Below are 21222 nucleotides of genomic sequence, written 5' to 3'. Positions count from 1 at the left end.
CCTCCTCCCCCCTCTTCCTACCTTCTCATCCCCCCATCTCCATCTCCTCCTACCTCCTTTCTCAGTCCATCTTCTCCCTCATCGCCCCTTCCTCCATCCTCCCCCTCATTTCCTATCATTTCCTCCCACATTGCCCATCTCTTCTCCCCCCTCTCTCTGACCTTGCGCCTTGTTTATTGTGATATATATAGAATGATTATAATTAAAGTTAAATACTTTCAAACCACTGTACAAAAAATAACACCACTGGTCAGAATGACATCAAACTGCAATCTAATATTATCAGAGAAGGGGGAAAACGTATGGCGGAAGAAAAATAAATAGTTACAAAATATAGCAACAGATGGCGCTGTAGCATCATAATTTAATAGTGTCGACAACAAATGATGAATGAATCATACAATGCCTATAGTGTATGTCTGACGTTAAACAAACTGTACTACTCAGTGTGCATGGATGTACAAGTGTGATACTGTTATGTAATCCCATCCACCAAGGCAAGGTCATATCACTTCAAATGGGAAAAATCCAGTTTTAATTGTCCTGAGGCCAAAAACCGCATAAAAAGCATGAATCAAAATCAAATCGGATTATTAATTTCCTTGTGACTGGCACAAAACATGTTCAATATGCTGTCCACCATTTTCTGCAACAAGTTGAAATCGAGAAACAGCATGTTTCACAACTGACTGAAGTGTTTCAGGGCCACATTCAGAATGTGTTGCGCAATGCATGCCTTCACTGTAGCTAAGTTTGCAATCAAAACACTGAACACAACATCTTTCAGAGAGCCCCACAGCCAGAAGTCACACAGAACAAGATCAGATGATCAGCGTGGCCAGGCTATGGGGAAATGGCGGCTGATAATTCTAGCATTTCCGAAATGGCACTTCAGCGTCTGTTTAAAGTGGATTTGCAATGTATGGAGGTGCGCCATCTTGTATAAAAATGATCCCATCCACACATCCATACTGCTGGAGAGCTGGAACAACATGGTTGCACAAAAGACACTCACAGCGCTTACCAGTGACAGTGCAAGTAGCAGGACCAGAAGCACCTGTCTCTTTGAAAAAATATGGCCCTATGATAAATGATGCCGTAAACCCATGCCACACAGTAACCTTTCCAGGATGATGTGATATTGGCTGATTTGCGTGTAGATTTTCCGTTGCCAATATTTGACAGTGCTGCATATTGAGATATCCTGTTCACATGGAAGTAGGCTTTGTCTGTGCACAAAATCTTCCACGGCCAATCATTGTCCACTTCCATGTGAGCAATAAATTCTAAAGCAAAGGTCTCTCTTGCTGGCAGTCAACAAGAAGCAACTTGTGGACATGGATTTCCAGTAGGTATATAAAAACACGAGTATTCGAATGCAATGTTGTGTCAAAATTTCAAAGCAATCCGAAGGACTTCAGAAGATCTGAGATTTTAAAGAAACAAACATCTTCATTTGTACTTACATAGAAACTGTAAATGTTTCTAAATGCAAATCTCTAAAGTTTACGACCAAATACTTTGAAATTTTGACAATATTGCACTACAAAATGAATGTGTTTTTATATACCTATTTGAAATATATGTAATGTATAATTTTTTTTATAAATTTAATAACAGGGAAGGTTGTTATGAGAAACTTGCCTGTATTAGAATGCCACATTGTGTCAAAACTTCAAAGCAACCAGTCAAGAATTTTCAGAGAGATTCTGAACACATGATCATTTACATTTTTAAAAACAAAGATGATGAGACTTACCAAACAAAAGCGCTGGCAGGTCGATAGACACAAACAAACACAAACATACACACAAAATTCTAGCTTTCGCAACCATTGGTTGCTTCTTCAGGAAAGAGGGAAGGAGGGGGAAAGACGAAAGGATGTGAGTTTTAAGGGAGAGGGTAAGGAGTCATTCTAATCCCGGGAGCGGAAAGACTTACCTTAGGAGGAAAAAAGGACAGGTGTACACACACACATCCATGCGCACATACACAGACACAAGCAGACATCTTATGTCTGTGTATGTGCAGATGGAGGTAGGTGTGTGTGTGTGTGTGTGTGTGTGTGTGTGTGTGTGTGTGTGTGTGTGTGTGTGTGCGCGCGCGCGTGCGCGCGCGCTTGCGAGTGTACACCTGTTCTTTTTATCCCCCTAAGGTAAGTCTTTCTGCTCCCGGGATTGGAATGACTCCTTACCCTCTCCCTTTAAACCCACATCCTTTTGTCTTTCCCTCTCCTTCCCTCTTTCCTGAGAAAGCAACCGTTGGTTGCGAAAGCTAGAATTTTGTGTGTATGTTTGTGTGTCTATCAACCTGCCAGCGCTTTTGTTTGGTAAGTCACATCATCTTTCTTTTTAGATATTTTTCCCATGTAGAATGTTTCCCTCTATTATATTCATATCATTTACATTTTTATGATTAAGAAAAAGTAAATTTGTCACGGAAAATGACAGCTGATGAACACACTCATACTAACCTACACATGTTGTTTAACTGCATGGTTTTCACTGAGTTTATTAGAGTTATTTCACACAGAAAATGAAACTACAATGAGAAACAATTTATGCTTACCAATGCAAGGGCATAAATGTGCCCAAGAAGTGCCATGCTGCATTCATCTGAATGGATCGCTGCCGGCATCAAGCAAAAATGGTTCAAATGGCTCTGAGCACTATGGGACTTAACATCTGTGGTCATCAGTCCCCTAGAACTTAGAACTACTTAAACCTAACTAACCTAAGGACATCACAGACATCCATGCCCGAGGCAGGATTCGAACCTGCGACCGTAACAGTCGCGCAGTTCCGGACTGAACGCCTAGAACCGCTAGACCACCGCGGCCAGCGGCATCAAGCAGTTGGTGGCGAGTGGCCAATAGCCATTACAGGATGAGGAAACTCCTGAGTGTAAAATGTTCTGACCTAGATGCAGCTATGAGGTCTTTCATGGAAGGTTTCATTATTACTAGTGGTTTAGAAAGTGTAGCACACTGCCTTTGTGGCTTTCTCAGACTGATACTTTTAGCAGATAACCAAAATGTAGTTAAAAATGGCTAGTTAAACTTGTTTCTAGGTGCAAAATTTACCACTAGAACATGAGCAGGCACAGCACTAACAGCTCAGCAATGCTTCCTCGAAAACATTTTCACATCATACGGAGTTGCCGGATTGTGCAGATGGCCAGACAGAATTCTGAGGGGAGACCGATTTTTTTGGTGTCAAGTGCACAAGTGCCTTGCAGTTGTTTCAAGAGCTGCTACAGCAAGTTGACAATGTCATAATTTTCACAGTATAAAATCAAACTTTCCATGAGCCATTACCAGTATTTTACTCATTACGACAGCTGTGATCACTGGTCAGATGATTATGGCTATGGCTATGTCAGCATGTAATTGTGGGAATATGTTTTATTGTCATCTGCATATGTTTGTTCATCTGTAATGTATGTACATTCTGCATGTTCCATAGTTGGGGGTTTTTGTCTTTCTGTCTTGTCTACCTCAACTCCCTGTGGTTTGCCAGCTCTACCAGTGGGCTCACAAATCTGGTATGATTTATTATGACAGCACATAATACAGCCACAGACTACAAATGAACACCTATTTGTGGCTGTAATGTTTACTGCTGTGACCCAAGCTATAAACCCTTCTACATGGGCTAGCCTTATTGCAAGCATTGAAAAGTGTAATGTGTCAAACAGAGCTTGAATTTTTCCATGATTTCTTGTCATTGTAGTTTTCATGCTACTTTATTCTACAAAAGTCAGCTCAGAAATGGAAATCGATATATGAAAAAATCTAAATACTTTTAGTAAAAAGCTTGTTGAGGAGAGGTGGGGTTGTCATTGTATCTACACCTTTCTATCATGTTCCCAATTCCCCATTAATGATTTTTTTCCAGAGAGTGCTTCTGCTGTTGATACAAGGTTTTCTTTGAACAACGCCCATTTCACTATGGGTAGTGTTAGTATTCCCTCTCACTCTCCCACATTCACTTCCCACCTCCCTCTCACTTTCATGTTTCGTTCTGTAATACCCCTGTGACTGTCATTACGAATACAGGGTGTGCAATATTTATGTTACAGCAGTGTATTAATCTTATAAATCTTACTCTCCATTTGAGATTTCTTAGATAATTTTATTGCTGATTAAACTGGTAACTACATTCCAATTATCAACAGCAGGAGGAGAAATCAGACATAATAACTTTCAGTCTTTATTTACCATTACATATTTACAGTAATAAGATAATGGGAAAATTTAATGTATTTACACTGAATATTGCATGTATATATATTTAAGATTTATGGAGTAAATAATAAACAATGTAACTTAGCTTCTAATTTTCTGTCTGCTGCATTTTTGCAGCATGCAACAGTGAACAAAGACGAACTCACTGAATGACACGAGAATGGCTTACTGGCAGTCTTCATACAACAAATGAAATACTGCTCATATTATTGCCACAAGCTGTCAGTTACAGTGTATATGAGTATAAGCTATTCCATATTTCCTATAGAAATAGAAAGCATCCAAAGCAAAGTCAGCAGACGTCTGGTTAATAGTTCTTTAAAATTTTCTCCATGTACTCTCTCAGTTTGCTTATGTGAACCTGTTCCTGTAGGCAAAATATCAAAATTTTTTATTATGAGGCAGAAATTAAGGAAGACACAGTTATAAAGTGCAATATAGCAACTTACTTTCAGAGTAGTGTCACGATTTCTGAGAGTTATAATGCCATTCTTCAGTGACGTGTCATTAAGTACAGCAGTGTATGGAATGCCAAGTTCATCATTGCGTATAAATTGTGATTCAAGAGACTTCTTAACCAAATCTGGCAACAACAATGTGGAAATTCCACTATCACGTGTTTGCTTTGTTAAGTAAACTGCAAGCTGATTCAGTTCTTCGCCTGCAGATGAAGCTGAAACATATAATGCAAACAACAGCTGAAGTCTACACACACTGGTATTCTGTATGGCTCTACAGCATAATTTTTAAAACTTACTGTAAATGGTGACAGGCTGTTTAATACTGTGTGATGTGCGATACTTCGAGCACAAAGACTGTATCAGCATAAATAAAAGGAGTGTCACAATCAATGTGAAAAAGATCAGGTCACTAGTGCTATTAAAGGGGTCAATAAAGATAACTACTGTTATAGTTTTGCATTTAGTCTTTCAGAAGGTGCTTTATAAACTGATATTTGTTGTCTGACTTACCATTTATTAAAATTGTGTGTGTGTGTGTGTGTGTGTGTGTGTGTGTGTGTGTGTGTGTGTGTGTGTGTGTGTTTGTTTTTTTTCTGGTTCAGTACTAAACTTTAAGTCACCATACAACAATGTGTGTGAGCTGATTCACAGTTCAAACAAAGGCAATGACATTCCATCTCCAGAAGTACCATGTCTAGTTGAGATGTGTGCTACCACAAATCAAACTTCAAGTTTATGCCTGCTTTACTTAATTATAATCACCACAAGGAATTAATAAACAATGAAAAAAGTTTGGGCATTATGATATTTTTCAGAATAATTAAGTACTGTGACAGCTGTTCACAGTCTGCTGTATAAGAACTACTTACATGATGCAGATGCAGAAAAGCTCAATTTGAAAGGTGCTAGCTTTCTGTGGAATCTCATTACTTCCCTTGGTAATCCACCAAATGCTGTTTCATCATATGCATCACAAAGGAATGTAAATACAGCACGTTCTACAGACAAAGTGCTTTCAACAATGTGAGGTGTAACTTTCTTCCGTCCATCTTTTGCCTGTTCGGAGCATATGGCAAATGTCTTAAAATAAACAGAGAGAGTACATCATAGACAAAAAATGGTGCTACAACTTTTACATACTTCAAACACAGTTCTGATAGCCAAATCTTGATCTGCTATTGTCCAGTAACTTAGTGTTTCCACATTTTGTGAGCCCCATGGGAAACTGGCTTGAATATGCACAGACTGGTTTTTCTCTTTGTTTTGTACATCAGACAGGACAAAACGACTTGGGCATGCTGAAAACTAGTCACAAGGATTTTTCTCAGAAATTATCTACATTCTATTGTGCATAAATCTGAATATGTTTTTAAATACTATCAATTAGCATCATTACCTTTCTCCACCACATTTTTCTATGTCTTTGCCACTGATAATAAAAATGTGTTGCCTTTGATGGTGCCACAAACATAAATGTTTTCAAGAATGTGCATTTCTTAGGGTAAAAGTATAGACTTTCATCAAGTATATGCTGCTGTTTCTCGCAATATTTATCTGCGCAGAGATTTGGCGTCTCAACCACTACCCCAAATGGCAAGTGTCCACTATTTAAATTTCTCACATATTCATATGCTTCTTTCAAGTCTGGTGGAGGAAAAAGAAAAATGAAGAAATTAGAGATAAACATTACTACCTGATGCACTGCATAAAAGTGTAGCAATACTAATAGTTTCCCTAAAAAAATTAGCAGTAAGTGACTCACTCACAGTGCTTCTGAAACTTTGTTTGCATTGGATCAAAATTCTTTCAAACTGTAATGAGAATAAACTACAATTTCCTGGCATACGGTTTACCTTCACAGATGGGAAATAGTAGTTTTCTCCTGAATGTAAATGACAGTGCAATTGTTTACCACCACCACCACCACTAAGGTGACAGAACTATTACTAATCAGAATTGATAACTATGTTCATTTACTCATTCAGTGGTGCATCGCCCATGAACAATAAACTACCAAATGAACAATTTTGGAAAAGAATCACCTTTTAATAATATATGGGATTGCACTACAGAAATAACTACCATTTTAATCAAAATGTTACATTCTGAATGTACATTACTATGATTAAGCTCACCATGAACAGTATGTCCAGTATCACTTCTGCTCACATAATGAGGGAAGACACCTATTTCAGAACTAATCACATTGGCATGTAACCATTCATGGCATAAAAACTTTTTCAACAGTTCACCAACTGGCCCAAATTTCATACAGTACAAAGAGTTCTCAGAGAAAAATGGTTTTGCCAGTGAATGTCTTTCACATATCTGCAATATTTTCTGCATCTTTAACACCTTTTTGCACAAACTAATTCTATTCTGATAGACTCAATCACTCTTCAGATTTCTTGTCTCTTGCTGTAAATGGAATGTTTCCTGTAGGAGCAACAAAATATTCTTCCTCTGTTACAGCAGCATTTGCCATAACATCCTTCCGTAAGTTTCCTTCTGTAACTTTGTCATCTCTAAGATATAAACTCCTAGAGATGAGAAAAAGAATACCACAATGAAATTAATTGTCAAAGCTTATCACTACTGCTTCAGTAAACGAAAATAATGCTTACATGTCAAGAACTGTTATGAGAGGGTCCACATCTGTGGTATCAACCAATCGAATCTGATCTGCAAATCTTATAGCTTCCTCAAGTTGTTCAATCCCTCTCTCATTTGCAAAATCTACTAGTGACAATCTTTCAAGAAGTTCTATGGTATTTTGGTCAATTTTTGTTTCTGGTGGGAGTGAGTGCTTTTCTGTTACTGAGTACACTGGTTTCTGTGGCACTTTAGAAGACAGGAATCTTGCAACACTCCCAAAGACATATTCCTTTACAATCAGTTGTGTCAGTATTTTCATTTTTTAAATAATGACAGACTGAAATAAAGTCATACCACAATTAGATTTTGGAAAACCATGAACAAAAAATTCCAGTTTAAAACATGCAAACAAGAGCGGATAATAAAAAAGAAGCAGCAGCAGCCTCCTTAACCATTGACCTGTCACGTGGGGTCTTCAGAAGCCTAGCTTCTACATAAATGTCAATTACGTACTTTTGAAAGTTTTCCAGCAATCTGTTACTCTTGGTAGCTTCCTAAAAGGAACAATACTTAACAACCATGCTGGCAACAATCACTCTGCACACGTGTGCCATTAGGTACAGGCATGTGTTTCTGCACGAGGCTCTAGGGACCCCACGCGAGGACTAGCGTTAAGTGAAGTTCTACAGGTTTCTTTATTTGTTTTGTGACTTTAAGTTTCTTTTGTTACAGTATTTATAGCAATGATTCGTTCTGTTGAAGAACAGTTCAAATAAAATAAACATGGATTAATGATAGCATGAATGAATTCTGAGATGGCTGGAAGAGGAAAATGACAAAATTATTGGTGGTGAGGAAGATGAAGAAGAGAATGTCGATTTTCCGGAGGAAGTTAGTGGTCACGGCACAGAGTCAAAGCAAGACCCCAAAGATAACAGTTCTCAAGACCATTTTCAATCACCAGAATCTTCATATAGCGATGAAGATGGCATTTCATTATCAAATTTATCGTCACATTATTTCTATTCTGTCAAAAAAAGATGGAACCTACACTCCTTACCAACAGGCTGCTAGAATATGACTTCATAATATTGTCACAAAACAACCAAGTCCCCAAGGCGCAGCAAATGAGGTTAGTAACTCTTTAGAATCTTGGTTATTGTTTATTGACTTGGAAATGTTGCAGCACATAGTAGACTGCACAAATATAAAAATAACATCAATGTGGATAAATTATGACAGACAACGAGAACACAGGCTTACAAATTTGACTCTTTTTAAATCTTTGTTTGGCATCATGTACGTAAGTCATCACATACTTCGATTGATTACATTTGGATTACTGATGGAACAGCCCTTGATTTCCGTTGTGTTGTTATATCTAAACAGCAATTTCAGTTTTTACTTAGAGCTCTTAGATTTGATGATGTTCACACACGTTGAGAGCGAAATATAACAGACAAGTTGGCACCGATCAGGTGATTATATGTCTTTGTCAATGATTACGAGAAACATTATAGAAACAGTGAACGTTATAGTGGATGAGATGCTACAGAATTTCAGAGGATCCTGTCGATTTCATCAATACATGCCCAGCAAACCTGCAAAGTACGGAAGCAAGGTGTTTTCTTTAGTAGATGCTGTTACATTTTACACCAGAAAATTAGAGATTTATTTTGGTAAACAGCCAGAAGGACCTTTTTATCAAGACACTTCGACTAACGCACTTGACAAGTAGCTAATTGCTCCCATATCAGGTAATGGATGAAATGTGACCCTGGACAAATGGTTCACTAGCGTACCTTTGGCAAAAGAACTACTGAGAGATCACAGATTGACAGTGGTGGGTACACTTCGAAAAAATAAACCAAAAATTCCAAGCAAATTCAAGCAGAAAGGTATGCAAGAATGCCCAGCAATTTTTGGCTATCAACCAACAATCACTTTGCTGTCGTATAGCCCAAAGAAGAACGAAGCAGTAATACTTCTTTCACAATGCATCACACTGGCATCATAGATGATAGTGTCCACAAAAAAATTCCTGAAATTGTTAAGGTTTTTTTTTCTCAATAAATCAGAAAGGGGGGGGGGGTTGATGTAGTGGACCAACTTATCCACAGCTACTCTGTTGTGTGGGTTTGCCACTGATGGGCACTGCAGCTGCTCTTTACTTTTCTGGACGTTGGTACGCTGAATGCTCACATAATACTGGACACAGCAGTCAATCAGTCACACAAAATGTAACAAAGTTTTCTTGAAAACATTGGCATTTGAACTGTCGCCCTCAACTGCATTGTGAGCAACTACAATGACTTTGCCTCATGAGTTGAAACAGTGTACAATGTGATTCATGGATGTACCACCTGATGATAATGATTTTGTACCAATGAGAAAGCGTTGCATTCATTGTGCAAGATGAGCAGATAGAAAATTCACATCTATTTGTCATTTTTGCAAGGGTAATATATGCCCAACTCGTGCCAAACCAGTATGCACCATATGTGTTCGAAGTGAAAACTAGGTCCACTCAGGTGATTGAAAGTTTATACACTGATAATATTCTTCTCGGGTATGCAGCCGGATCGTAACATCTTCAAGACACAATATTTCCACGGTCCAACTGGCCGCCATCTTCAGGTGAGAGTGCTGGTGCACGATCTCACAGTTTCCGACGAGATCGTGCACCAGCACTCTCACCTGAAGATGGCGGCCAGTTGGACCGCGGAAATATTGTGTCTTGAAGACGTTACGATCCGGCTGCATACCCGAGAAGAATATTATCAATTATTACGCCGGGAAAGCCTTCGTAGTCACAGTTTATACACTTTTTATCAGTTCATGTACCTTTGTATTTTTAATTAGTTTTATGTCTGTGTTGAACACAAATAATTATAAGATTTAAAGAAATTGCTTAGTTTGCATAAAGGAAGAAATATCATGATAAACTTGTTCCAAAGAGACTATGTGTACACAACATAAATAAATAACTGTAAGTTAATTACTTCTTTATTTCATTATGGTACTATTACACAACTAAATCCTATAAAACAATATCCAAAACATACGTCATAACAGCAATAAGGTGCTGTTTATCCTTTTGGGGTCCCGCATGACCCCACGCGATGCCTCATGTTACAAGAAAGATATGATGACGGGTTGAGGTTTAATAACTTACTCAGTTAAATTTTGATAAGCACAAAACGCAGTAAGTAGTAGTGACAGTTTATTGCTGATACCTATGCAGTTTGTTTCTATGATGTCTTTGTCTTATCTATAGGTATACCTTGACTTGTTACATGTACCCTGAAGGTTCCCTACCTTGGCAGGATTTGCAGCACATAATAAAGGAATGAATCAATTAATGAATCAACACATTTAATGGATTTATCACATAGATTTAGCCTTGGATAGAGCATGTGGTAGACTTTTGTTTATTGGTAAAATACTGGGGAAGTGCAGTCAGTCTACAAAAGACATTGCTTATGAATCACTTGTGCAACCAGTTCTAAAATATGGCTCAAATGTGCAGGGCCCATATCAGACAGGACTAACAGGGGATACTGAACATATACAGATAAGGGCAGGGCAGCACGAATGGTCACAGGTTTGTTTCATCTGTGAGAGAGTGTCACAGAGATACTGAAGGAACTAAACTGGCAGACACTCTATGACAGATGTAAACTATCCCGAAAAAGTCTATTAACAAAGTTTGAAGAACGGGTTTTGTATGATTACTCTAGGGACATACTACAAACCCCCTGCATATCACTCACATAGGGATCAGGAAGGTAAAATTAGAATAATTACTGCACACATAAGAGGAAGAAAGTCTAATAACTGATACAATTGACACAATGGGACGTACCCACTGCCATGCACTTCACAGTGCTTTGCAGAGTATAGATGTAGAAATGAGAAATTCAGTGTTCTTTCAGTGTCCTGGATAAACAGCCTTTTTTTCCTTCTTCTCCTCTGCTTATGCCTTCTATGTTCAGTTGATAAATTCATACTGAAAGTCCAACCTTAAGAATCTGAATGTCCTACAAAGGACCTCTTTGGTTATCTTTCCTCCATGAACTCTGACGGAAATGTTATTTAAGTCCCTTTGCTCTCATCTTAATAGTTGTTGCTCATATAGCAGCACACAGGGGACACATGCATGGTAAGAGAGAGGTAATACCTGCAGATGTGAGCTAAAGTCCTTTATTACACACACTCCAAAAATGCCCAATGACGTGCACACCAGAGTTCCCCACAATCAGCACTGTGCAATAATTCCCCAGAAAGGATTGTTCATACCCATCATACACTCCTGCCCAAAGCCAAGACAGAACTTTAAAAAAGTCAACTGATCTCAATTTTCCAAACAGATGCCAACATAGAATGGGAAAAGCTCAGCTTCAAGAACTAAACCAGATTCATTGGCATACTGGAAAGCGCAGCAAAACAATGCATATTAAGAGGTTACTGCAAGGAATACATTCTTGGTTGAAATAAGGATAGCAAAAGGCTCCTCAAGGATATGAATACAATGGTGATCCTACTACTGTCTCTGACCTTCCACAATTGCTAAATGAGAGCTGACAGAACAGACAGAAGGAAACCATACCCTCCTTAAACCATACTTACTTCAGCAGGAAAGAATGGTTCTTAATCAGAAAGCTAAATACAGCAAAGACCACCATCTGATGTAAAGGTAACATAAATTTAGATGTTATGACGAATTACACGACCTCCCCCAACAAGTCAACCCAAGATAAACATATCGAAAGTGAAGCAAGACATCTCTTAAAAGCAAACAAATGGTCAGCTCCACAAATATCCAAGTTTTCCAGCACAGTTCAATTGGAAGAGATCATAGAAGCTATGAACAACACAAAAAGTAGAAAGGCAGCAGGCAAGGATGGTATTTACCACCAGTTTCTATTGCACTGTCATTTTGCTAGTTTTAAACAGCTTAAAACCTTTTCAAACATCTTGGGGACAAGTCATCTGCCATCTATCTTTGAGAAAACTAAGATCACTGATGTACAGTAGCCAAATGAAGATCCGTCAAAAGTTGAAAACTACTACACCATTACTACCCTTAATGTCTTGTCAAGGTCCTTTAGAGGACCATTTGTAACAGTATCTGCTCAGCCATCAACAAACAAGTCCCTGTAAAGCAAGCTGGCTTTAGTGTAGGAAGAGGATGTAAAGAAATGGTTCTAGCAATAGCAACTCATGTCAAAAATGGCTTTGAGAATCAGAAGATAAACATGGGGATCCTATTAGATTGAACTGCAGCTTATGACACTGTCTGGCATGACAAACTCGTGCTCAAATACATCAATGACACTCTGTGTCACAGACTAACCACTCTAACTGGCAACATGCTGAACAACAGAGACTTCCAGGTGTTATTACAGAAGTCTAAAAACAGAGTTCACAAAATAAATTATGGTATCCCACAAGGTTCTGTTTTGGCCCCACTCTTTTTTTAATTTGGATACATACGACCTTCCAGAAATGCAGGCCAGGAAATTTATTGACGCTGACAATATTGCTCCAAATGCTCAAGATCAAAGCTTTGGGGAAGCTGAAGCAACACTAACATGAGACCTGAAGATGATGGAAGTATACTTCAAACAGCTCTCTGTGGCCAAATCCTCAAAAGCCCATTGTATCAACTTTTTACCTATGGGGGAATTAAGCAAACTACAAACCTAACATCACATTTAGAGATCAAACTCTCCAATATTGCAACATGCCAAAATTCTTTCGTGTGACCCTAGACAGTTCTCTGACATAAACCCATCTCTAGGTCACAACTAAAATCAAAACTCTGAACAATATAGTCCATCAGTTAACAGGAATCACCAGGGTGCCATGCAACAATCCTCAGATAATCAAATTTAGCTTTTTCTTACTCAGCCATGGAGTACTGCTGTTCCACTTGGCTAAACAGTATTCATACTAAAAGAATTGATGCACATCTTAGGCAAATGCATCTCATCACTAGGTGTCCCACAAATTCACACTGGCTGGTCCTTAGTAATATTCCACCATCATCCACAAGATGATCAGCGTCATTGCTGAACAGGTGGACAAGAATAAAAAAAAAAAACACAATTACCAATTCTTTCAAAATTTCATCATCAGAACCCCAGTGACTGATGTCATTGTGCCATACAGCAAACAGCCTGAAGTGTAATAACTTCAACATACAAGAAGCCTGGAACAATCGTGGTAGGAACAATCTTCCATGAAGCATCACCAATTAATCAAAACTCCCTAAGAGTGACCAGTAGGTTTTTATCCACCCCAACGACACTGGTGCATACTGTATCAGATCAGAACTCAGCTGGACAAATGTGGAACATTGCTACACCAATAGGGATGGAAGTTCTGACCTGGATGTAACTGTGGCGAAGAGCAGCAAACAGTATGTCACATAACATCTGAATGTTCCCTCAGAGCATTCAGAGGGACAATGGGAGACCTTCACAAGTTGTCTGCAGAAGCTTCTGACTGTATTTCAAACCTGGACTTGGGACTACGAACCCATTGCAAATTTGATATTGTGTTTATCTGTGTAGAAGTGTACATATTTGTTGTAAATATGTTGTTTAGCATTTCTCCTTTTGCCATACACTAAATAATTATAAAAATAATGTGGTTAAAACTGAAACAATGTTTCTGATATCCTTTAGAATATGCAAAAGGACACACACACAGACACGCGCGCGCGCAATTTATGGTCTTTATGTACAACATAAGAGAGAAGAAGAAATACAAAGTAAACGAAGTACCTAAGATACTATAAGCACTTGTTTCAGAGCAGTATTTCCAACACAAAAGTCTTCTATATATATGGTCACACCATGCTGTAACTGGAGTTTCTGCATTGGTAGACCCGAAGGAAGGCTACTGCAACCTCCACACTGGCTTCATCTGCTTAGTGACAAATAATGTAGTACACTGTATGACTATAAAGACAGAAAATTTTTATGCTGAGTCGCCACAGAGCTTTTGCATAAGGAGATATAAATATTCCTGACAATGATATAACAATAAGTCCTGGGTCAGGAAAGATAAAGTGTAGGCAGTAATTGACAAGTGAAAGTAATAGCTAAAAAAAAAAAAAAAAAAAAAAAAAAAAAACACAACACAAATGGTAGAAAATATCATGAGAGGAAGGTGTGAGTACAAGAAGAAAAACATAGATAAAATAATTTAAAAGAAAGGTATTTCCTTCTAACAGTGATCAACACTATATTATTTGCTATCCTGGGGCAATAAGAAGCCAAAGTTAAGCATCAAATGGAATGCTGAACAAACTTTAGGAAATTTTAATTAAACTAAAACTCTAAAATAATCATTAGAATCATGAAAACCATGTCAATCTTTCTGAACCTAAGGAATTTTATGACTCAAGCTATGAGCTTTTGTTAGATATCCTTAACCAATTCAGGGTTGATTTGCAATACCTAGACACCATGGTGAACGCAAAATCCAAAGAGATTATCTGTCTCAGTTGGTTTTATCGAGCCCATTCACAAAATTGACATCTGAATCTGGAGGATAGTACTAACAAGAAAACTAATAAGGTACACTGAAAATAGGATCAAGGAAGATTTAACTGACAGCATCACTGAAAGGATCCGAATCAACCTGCTAAAGGAAATCACCAAACAAACCAACTTAGATATCTTCTTCAGGAAGCAATCAACATCAAAGATGCCTCACTAAAACTTCAGTCAAAATACTGATACATCAGCAAAGTAGAAACGCTCAAGCACATTGGAGAGACCACAATGAAAAATGACCTGAATAAGAAAGCATTTGCTGAATGATTATGCAGTCTTACGAAAGAAAACCAAACATCATGCTTTTCAAATACATCATATAGTAGCTCTGAAACCAGTAGTTGTGTATACAGCTGAAACATAATATCTCAGAGGTGGTAAAGGATTCCTCAGAAAGAGGGAGAGGCAAGAGTGCAAAATCATTAGAATAATTCTGGAAGACTATTAAAAGTCAACAGTTGTTACAACAACAAAACAACCACATAGAAGTTTACAGTAAATTACAGGAACAATATGCAAAATATGAACTTCATTTAATGGTTACATCAACAATGTAGGAAAAGACAGGACACATTAAGTTACAGACATACACAATGAAACATTTACATAAAGCTTTTGGCTCTAGCCTTCATCAGAATATCTTGCAACCGCAAAAGAGAACTGTATCTAACAGCAAGATGGAGTACTGACCCCGAAATTGTTCAATATTATAAAAACTATTGTGCGGTACTAAGAAAAGTTATTAAAAAGTCCAGAAGCAAGTGTATCATGTCTGAGATCAGTAACTCTGATAATAAAATTAAAGCAATTTGGAATATTATTGAAAGGGAAACAGGGCAACCAAGAGCACAGGAAGACTTTAGTGCAATAAAATTGAATGACAAGTGCACTAACAAACAATCAGAAATTGAAAATATTTTGAATAATCATTTTTTAAATGTTGTGGAGAAAATAGGATCTAGATCTTCACTAGAAGAGGCAAGGCTATTAATAGAAGAGGCCATACCTGCACAGTTTGAAACAGCTGTAATTCCACCAACCTCTCCCTCTGAAATCAGTAAAATAATAAACTCACTGAAAAGTAAAAGCTCTTACGGAATTGATGGCATTTCCAGCAAAGTACTTAAAGCTTGTTCCCCACAGATAAGTAGAATTCTCAGCCACGTATGTAATAGCTCTTTGGAGCAGGGTGTTTTCCCTGATAGACTGAAATATGCCATTGTAAAACCATTGCATAAAAAGGGGGATATGTCGGATGTCAACAACTACCGCCCAATCTCTCTTCTGACAGCTCTATCAAAAATTTTTGAGAAAGTAATGTATTCAAGAGTAGCCTCCCATATTTGTAAAAATAAAGTACTAACAAAATGTCAGTTTGGTTTTCAGAAAGGCTTTTCAACAGAAAATGCTATATATGCTTTCACTGATCAAATATTAAATGCTCTGAATAACCGGACATCACCCATTGGTATTTTTTGTGATCTCTCAAAGGCCTTTGATTGTGTAAATCATGGAATTCTTTTAGATAAGCTAAATCATTATGGTTTGAGTGGGGCAGTGCACAAATGGTTTAATTCATACTTAACTGGAAGAATGCAGAAAGTTGAAATAAGTGGTTCGTGTAATGTTAAAACAGCTGATTCCTCAAACTGGGGTGCTATCAAGCACAGGGTCCCACAGGGTTCGGTCTTAGGTCCTTTACTGTTCTTGATATACATTAATGACTTACCATTCCACATTGATGAAGATGCAAAGTTAGTTCTTTTTGCTGATGATACAAGTATAGTAATAACATCCAAAAACCAAGAACTAAGTGATGTAATTGTAAATGATGTTTTTCACAAAATTATTAAGTGGTTCTCAGCAAACGGACTCTCTTTAAATTTTGATAAAACACAGTATATACAGTTCCGTACAGTAAATGGCAAAACTCCAGTAATAAATATAGAATTTGAACAGAAGTCTGTAGCTAAGGTAGAATTTTCAAAATTTTTAGGTGTGTCCATTGATGAGAGGTTAAACTGGAAGCAACACATTGATGGTCTACTGAAACGTCTGAGTTCAGCTACGTATGCTATTAGGGTTATTGCAAATTTTGGTGATAAGAATCTCAGTAAATTAGCTTACTATGCCTACTTTCATTCACTGCTTTCGTATGGCATCATATACTGGGGTAATTCATCGTTGAGTAGAAAAGTATTCATTGCACAAAAACGTGTTATCAGAATAATTGCTGGAGCCCACCCACGGTCATCCTGCAGACATCTATTTAAGGATCTAGGGATCCTCACAGTAACCTCACAGTATATATATTCCCTTATGAAATTTGTTGATAATAATCCAACCCAATTCAAAAGTAATAGCAGTGTGCATACCTATAACACCAGGAGAAAGGATGATCTTCACTATGCAGGGTTAAATCTGACTTTGGCACAGAAAGGGGTAAATTATGCTGCCACAAAAGTCTTTGGGCACCTACCAAACAGCATCAAAAGCCTGACAGATAGCCAACTAACATTTAAAAATAAATTAAAAGAATTTCTAGATGACAACTCCTTCTACTCATTGGCTGAATTTTTAGATATAAAGTAAGTTAAAAAAAAAAAAAAAAAAAAAAAAAACTTAATCATTAGTGTCATGCAATATTTTGTGTAATGTAATTTCTTGTACAGACATCTTTTATTAACCTGACACGTTCCACATCATTACGAAGTGTCGTATTCATGATCTATGGAACAAGTATTAATCTAATCTAATCTAATCAGTAAAACACACACACACACACACACACACACACAAAAACAACCTGCACACATGACTGCCGACTCCAGCATCTCGGGCCGCATTAGTTAACCTGTTCTGACCCTACATGGAGTCTCCATTGGTTTGATTTAACCAAAAATATATTTGACTTTTACTACAAGACACCCAAAAATGACATATCCAAACAGTAGAAATCAAGCACAAAAATGGTTACAAAAGATATCACCCACCAGTGGGATGAACTGACATGAGATGAACAATAGCCAAGATGCAATGCCCTCTGGATGAAGGACTTCACTACTGGAGGAAATTTTTGGGCTTAGAAAAAAGTGTAGGTCGCTGCCAAATGCAGCAAAGTTTTACAGGGTCCAAGTAATATCAAACAAATAAACAGAAGTATATAACAAAATTCAACAATCCAGGTTGGATTGTAACAGTGTTATGAAAAGGATAGTTGCTGCTCACCATAAAGCGAAGGTGCTGAGTCACGGATAGGCACAACAAAAAGACTGTCAAAAATGAGCTTTCGGCCAACAAGGCCTACGTCGGAGATTGAACATGCACAGCGCGCATCTCTGGCGGCTGAGGCCACACAAGTATGCAACAAAAGTAGTCAACAACTATATTATTAGCTTTAACATAACAATGTTATAATAAGCATAATGCTATTACAAATGGGTTATCTTTGTCCTCTATTCATCTGACAACTAACTCACACAGCAAATTATAGGAGACATGGGCTGGTCAAATCTATTTGCAGTATGTCAACTAACTGTGTAATCATCAAGTCAAGGAAAAAGTACATTTATTAAAACACCACCTGTTACCAACTGCACTCGCATTTCAGTACAATAAGTAATGGAGAGTAAGAAAGCTATTGTACCTGCAACAACATCTGCTATTATACCTGCAATAACATCTGCTATCCACACATGTCTGCTGTTTGCATAAGCACAGCTTGTGATGTGCTACCACTAACTCCACCCCCACCCCCCTCCCCCTCCCGTGCCCCCACAACTGCACCAAAGCACAATGACATGGCACGCATACTGTGTTGCTGGCGAGCACTGCATGCAGCCAGGTGAGGGCAGGAGCAGACATCTAGGTATCATGTTGCTGAAGTGTACAAATTTTACAATGTATACACTGTACAACAAATTTAATAAGTTTTTAAAAGTGATCAATGTTCATCCACTACTTCACACTTTAAAGTGTTGACTATTTATTTATTAAGCTGTCTTGGTACCAAATTTGATCTAAATTGATTTAGTCATGAAAACTTTTTCACATGTTATAGTATGGAAGTACGCATTAAAAATACTGAGAATTTTATAAACGTTGTATTCATTATGTTGAATTGTATTACGCAGGATGAATCAATCAATAAAAGCATTTTCACAAATATGATAAAGTTCAAATGTTGGAGAGTAAACAGCGTTTTCAAATTTCATCAAAATCCATTCAGCAGTTTAGTAATGAAAATTTAACAGACAAACACACTATCATATTTATAAAACTTTAAATTACAGTATATTTCTTTCCATGTCCCAATTTTGATGAAATAAAGCCCATATGTTGCTCCAAACTGCATTCAAGTTATCTGTGGAAGTCCCATGAAAATTTGCCTAACAGTTTTGGAGGTTAGCATCTTCAACCACGCAAACAGGATGGCTTTAAATAAAACTTAATTACAGTATCTTATTTATTGTGATCTGATTTTGTTGAAATTAAGTCTATATGTTGCCCCGAGCTAGACTTTATTTACCAGAGAAAACCATATGAAAATTCGTAGAGTAGTTTTGGATATTAGTGTCTTCAAATACATATCATAGTTTTACAGTTTTAATAAAAGTGTAGATAAGAGGCATGCACTGAATGGATATTGACACTAGTAAGAGGACCACAGAGAGAATGATGTCAAGTGTACATTAAATATAGAAGTTACATCTGCAGAAGAGTGTGGGGACAAAAACAATGAAGTCATTACCAGGAATTATACGCATGTGGACACAAAGTCGAGTACAAGTTTGCATCTATCTGGATTTAAGATATTTAAGTAGTGTCCATTTTTCTAAGCTCAGATAAATTACAAATGGGACACCATACTCTGAAATTTAAATGTCTCTTCCTACCGTGCAGGGTGATTATAATTAAACTTTCAAAATGCTGTAGAAATAACACCACTGATCAAAATGACGTCAAATTGTAATGGAATATTATCAGACAAGGGGGAAAACATACAGCTGAAGAAAAAAAATTAGTGTGAAATTGATCAACAGATGGTGCTGTATGTGTCAGAATATGTAAATGAAAACACCTGTTGACCGCACGAGCCACTGAAGTTGGTATAAACATGCCAGGTACACAGCATTTCCTCCTTTCGCATCTGCAACGTTTGCCATGACCCTCTCAATGCAGGATTGCACTCTGCTTGTGCAGCTGTATTACATGAATGATGACTGAACATGCCGCCCTGCAGCAGTTCCAGACTCTGAAGGTTTTGAAAAAAGGCGTTGGTCTGATGACTACCAAGCGTCTGGAGAAAACGATTTGGAAATTCAAAAAGAAAGGTTCTTTTGTTGTACAACCTGATAGAGGGAGGAAACTAACTGATTCGATGTCAGTGGAAGCAGTGGCCGCAGCAATGCAGTAGGAGATGAGTGGTGGTGTGCAAACATATAGTGCATGGAGAATTGCCCAAACATTGGACATAGCCATGAGCACAGTGCATAAAATCCAACGGAACATCCTCCTTTGCTATCCATTCAAAATTATCCATGTGCATGAGTTGCTTCCTGTTGACCTGCCAGCAAGAGAGACCTTTGCTTCAGAATTTCTTGCTTGCATGGAAGTGGACAAGGATTGGCCGTGGAAGATCCTGTGGACAGACAAAGCCCACTTCCATCTGACAGGTTATGTCATATCCACACACAAAACAACCAGCACCACTTCATCCTGAAAGGTCACTGTGTGCTGCGGGTTTACGGCATCATTTATCATAGGGCCATATTTTTTTGAAGAGAGAGTTGCTTCCAGTCCTGTTACCTGTACCACCACTTTAAGTGCTACAAGTGTCTCTGTGCTACCACCACATCACTCCAGCTCTCCAATAGCGTGGATGGGATCATTTTTATGCAAGATTGCGCAACTCATTGCAAATCCAGTTAAGCAGCTGGCTGAAGTGCCATTTCAGAAATGCTAGAATTATCAGCCGCCATTTCCCCACAGCCTGACCATCCCAATCACCTGATCTTAATCCGTGTGACTTCTAGCTGTGGTGCTATCTGAAAGATGAAGTGTTCAATGTTCCGATTGCAAACTTAGCTGCATTGAAGGCATGCACTGCGCCACACATATTGAATGTGACCCTGAAAACACTTCAATTCGTTGTAAAACATGCTGTTCCTCGATTTCAACTAGCTGCCGGAAACAGTAGACAGCATATTGAACATGTTCTGCACCTGTCACGTGGAAACTAATAATCTGATTTGATTCTGACTGATGCTTTTTATATGGTTATTGGCCTCAGGACAATTAAAAACCAATGTGAGTGATGCTTTTTATACAGTTTGTTTCCTTAGGACTGTTA

The 21222-nt window shown here is 37.9% G+C and overlaps 2 protein-coding genes across 8 annotated transcripts in view; both read right to left on the bottom strand.

Moving 5' to 3' along the window:
• Positions 1–4198: 4198 nt before the first annotated feature.
• LOC126334748 (DNA polymerase subunit gamma-2, mitochondrial) lies at positions 4199–7053 on the bottom strand. The gene is made up of 6 exons (XM_049997309.1): positions 6843–7053; positions 6104–6351; positions 5848–6012; positions 5577–5763; positions 4696–4919; positions 4199–4613 (listed from the first exon to the last, which is right to left on the bottom strand). Exons 1-6 carry the CDS (start codon positions 7051–7053, stop codon positions 4554–4556), a joined length of 1095 nt encoding a protein of 364 aa, XP_049853266.1. The 3' UTR covers positions 4199–4553.
• Positions 7054–7099: 46 nt separating this feature from the next.
• The window catches only part of LOC126334749 (glutamyl-tRNA(Gln) amidotransferase subunit C, mitochondrial), a 32013-nt gene continuing 17890 nt past the window's right edge, over positions 7100–21222 (bottom strand). For 5 of the 7 annotated variants that reach the window (XM_049997317.1, XM_049997310.1, XM_049997313.1 and 2 more), the window contains exons 2-3: positions 7332–7639; positions 7100–7247 (exon numbers count right to left, since the gene is read on the bottom strand). In XM_049997317.1, the coding sequence (XP_049853274.1) occupies positions 7100–7247; positions 7332–7621 (438 nt within the window). In that variant the 5' untranslated portion in view covers positions 7622–7639. Of the gene's footprint in view, positions 7248–7331; positions 7640–7815; positions 9357–14093; positions 14236–21222 lie in introns of those variants that run through there. The other 2 variants (XM_049997314.1, XM_049997311.1) reach the window with 2 other exon arrangements.

The sequence above is a fragment of the Schistocerca gregaria genome, chromosome 2 (genome assembly GCF_023897955.1).
Source record: "Schistocerca gregaria isolate iqSchGreg1 chromosome 2, iqSchGreg1.2, whole genome shotgun sequence".
NCBI lineage: Eukaryota > Metazoa > Arthropoda > Insecta > Orthoptera > Acrididae > Schistocerca > Schistocerca gregaria.
Note: the sequence above shows the minus strand (reverse complement) of the source record. Positions and strands in the feature narration are given on the sequence as shown.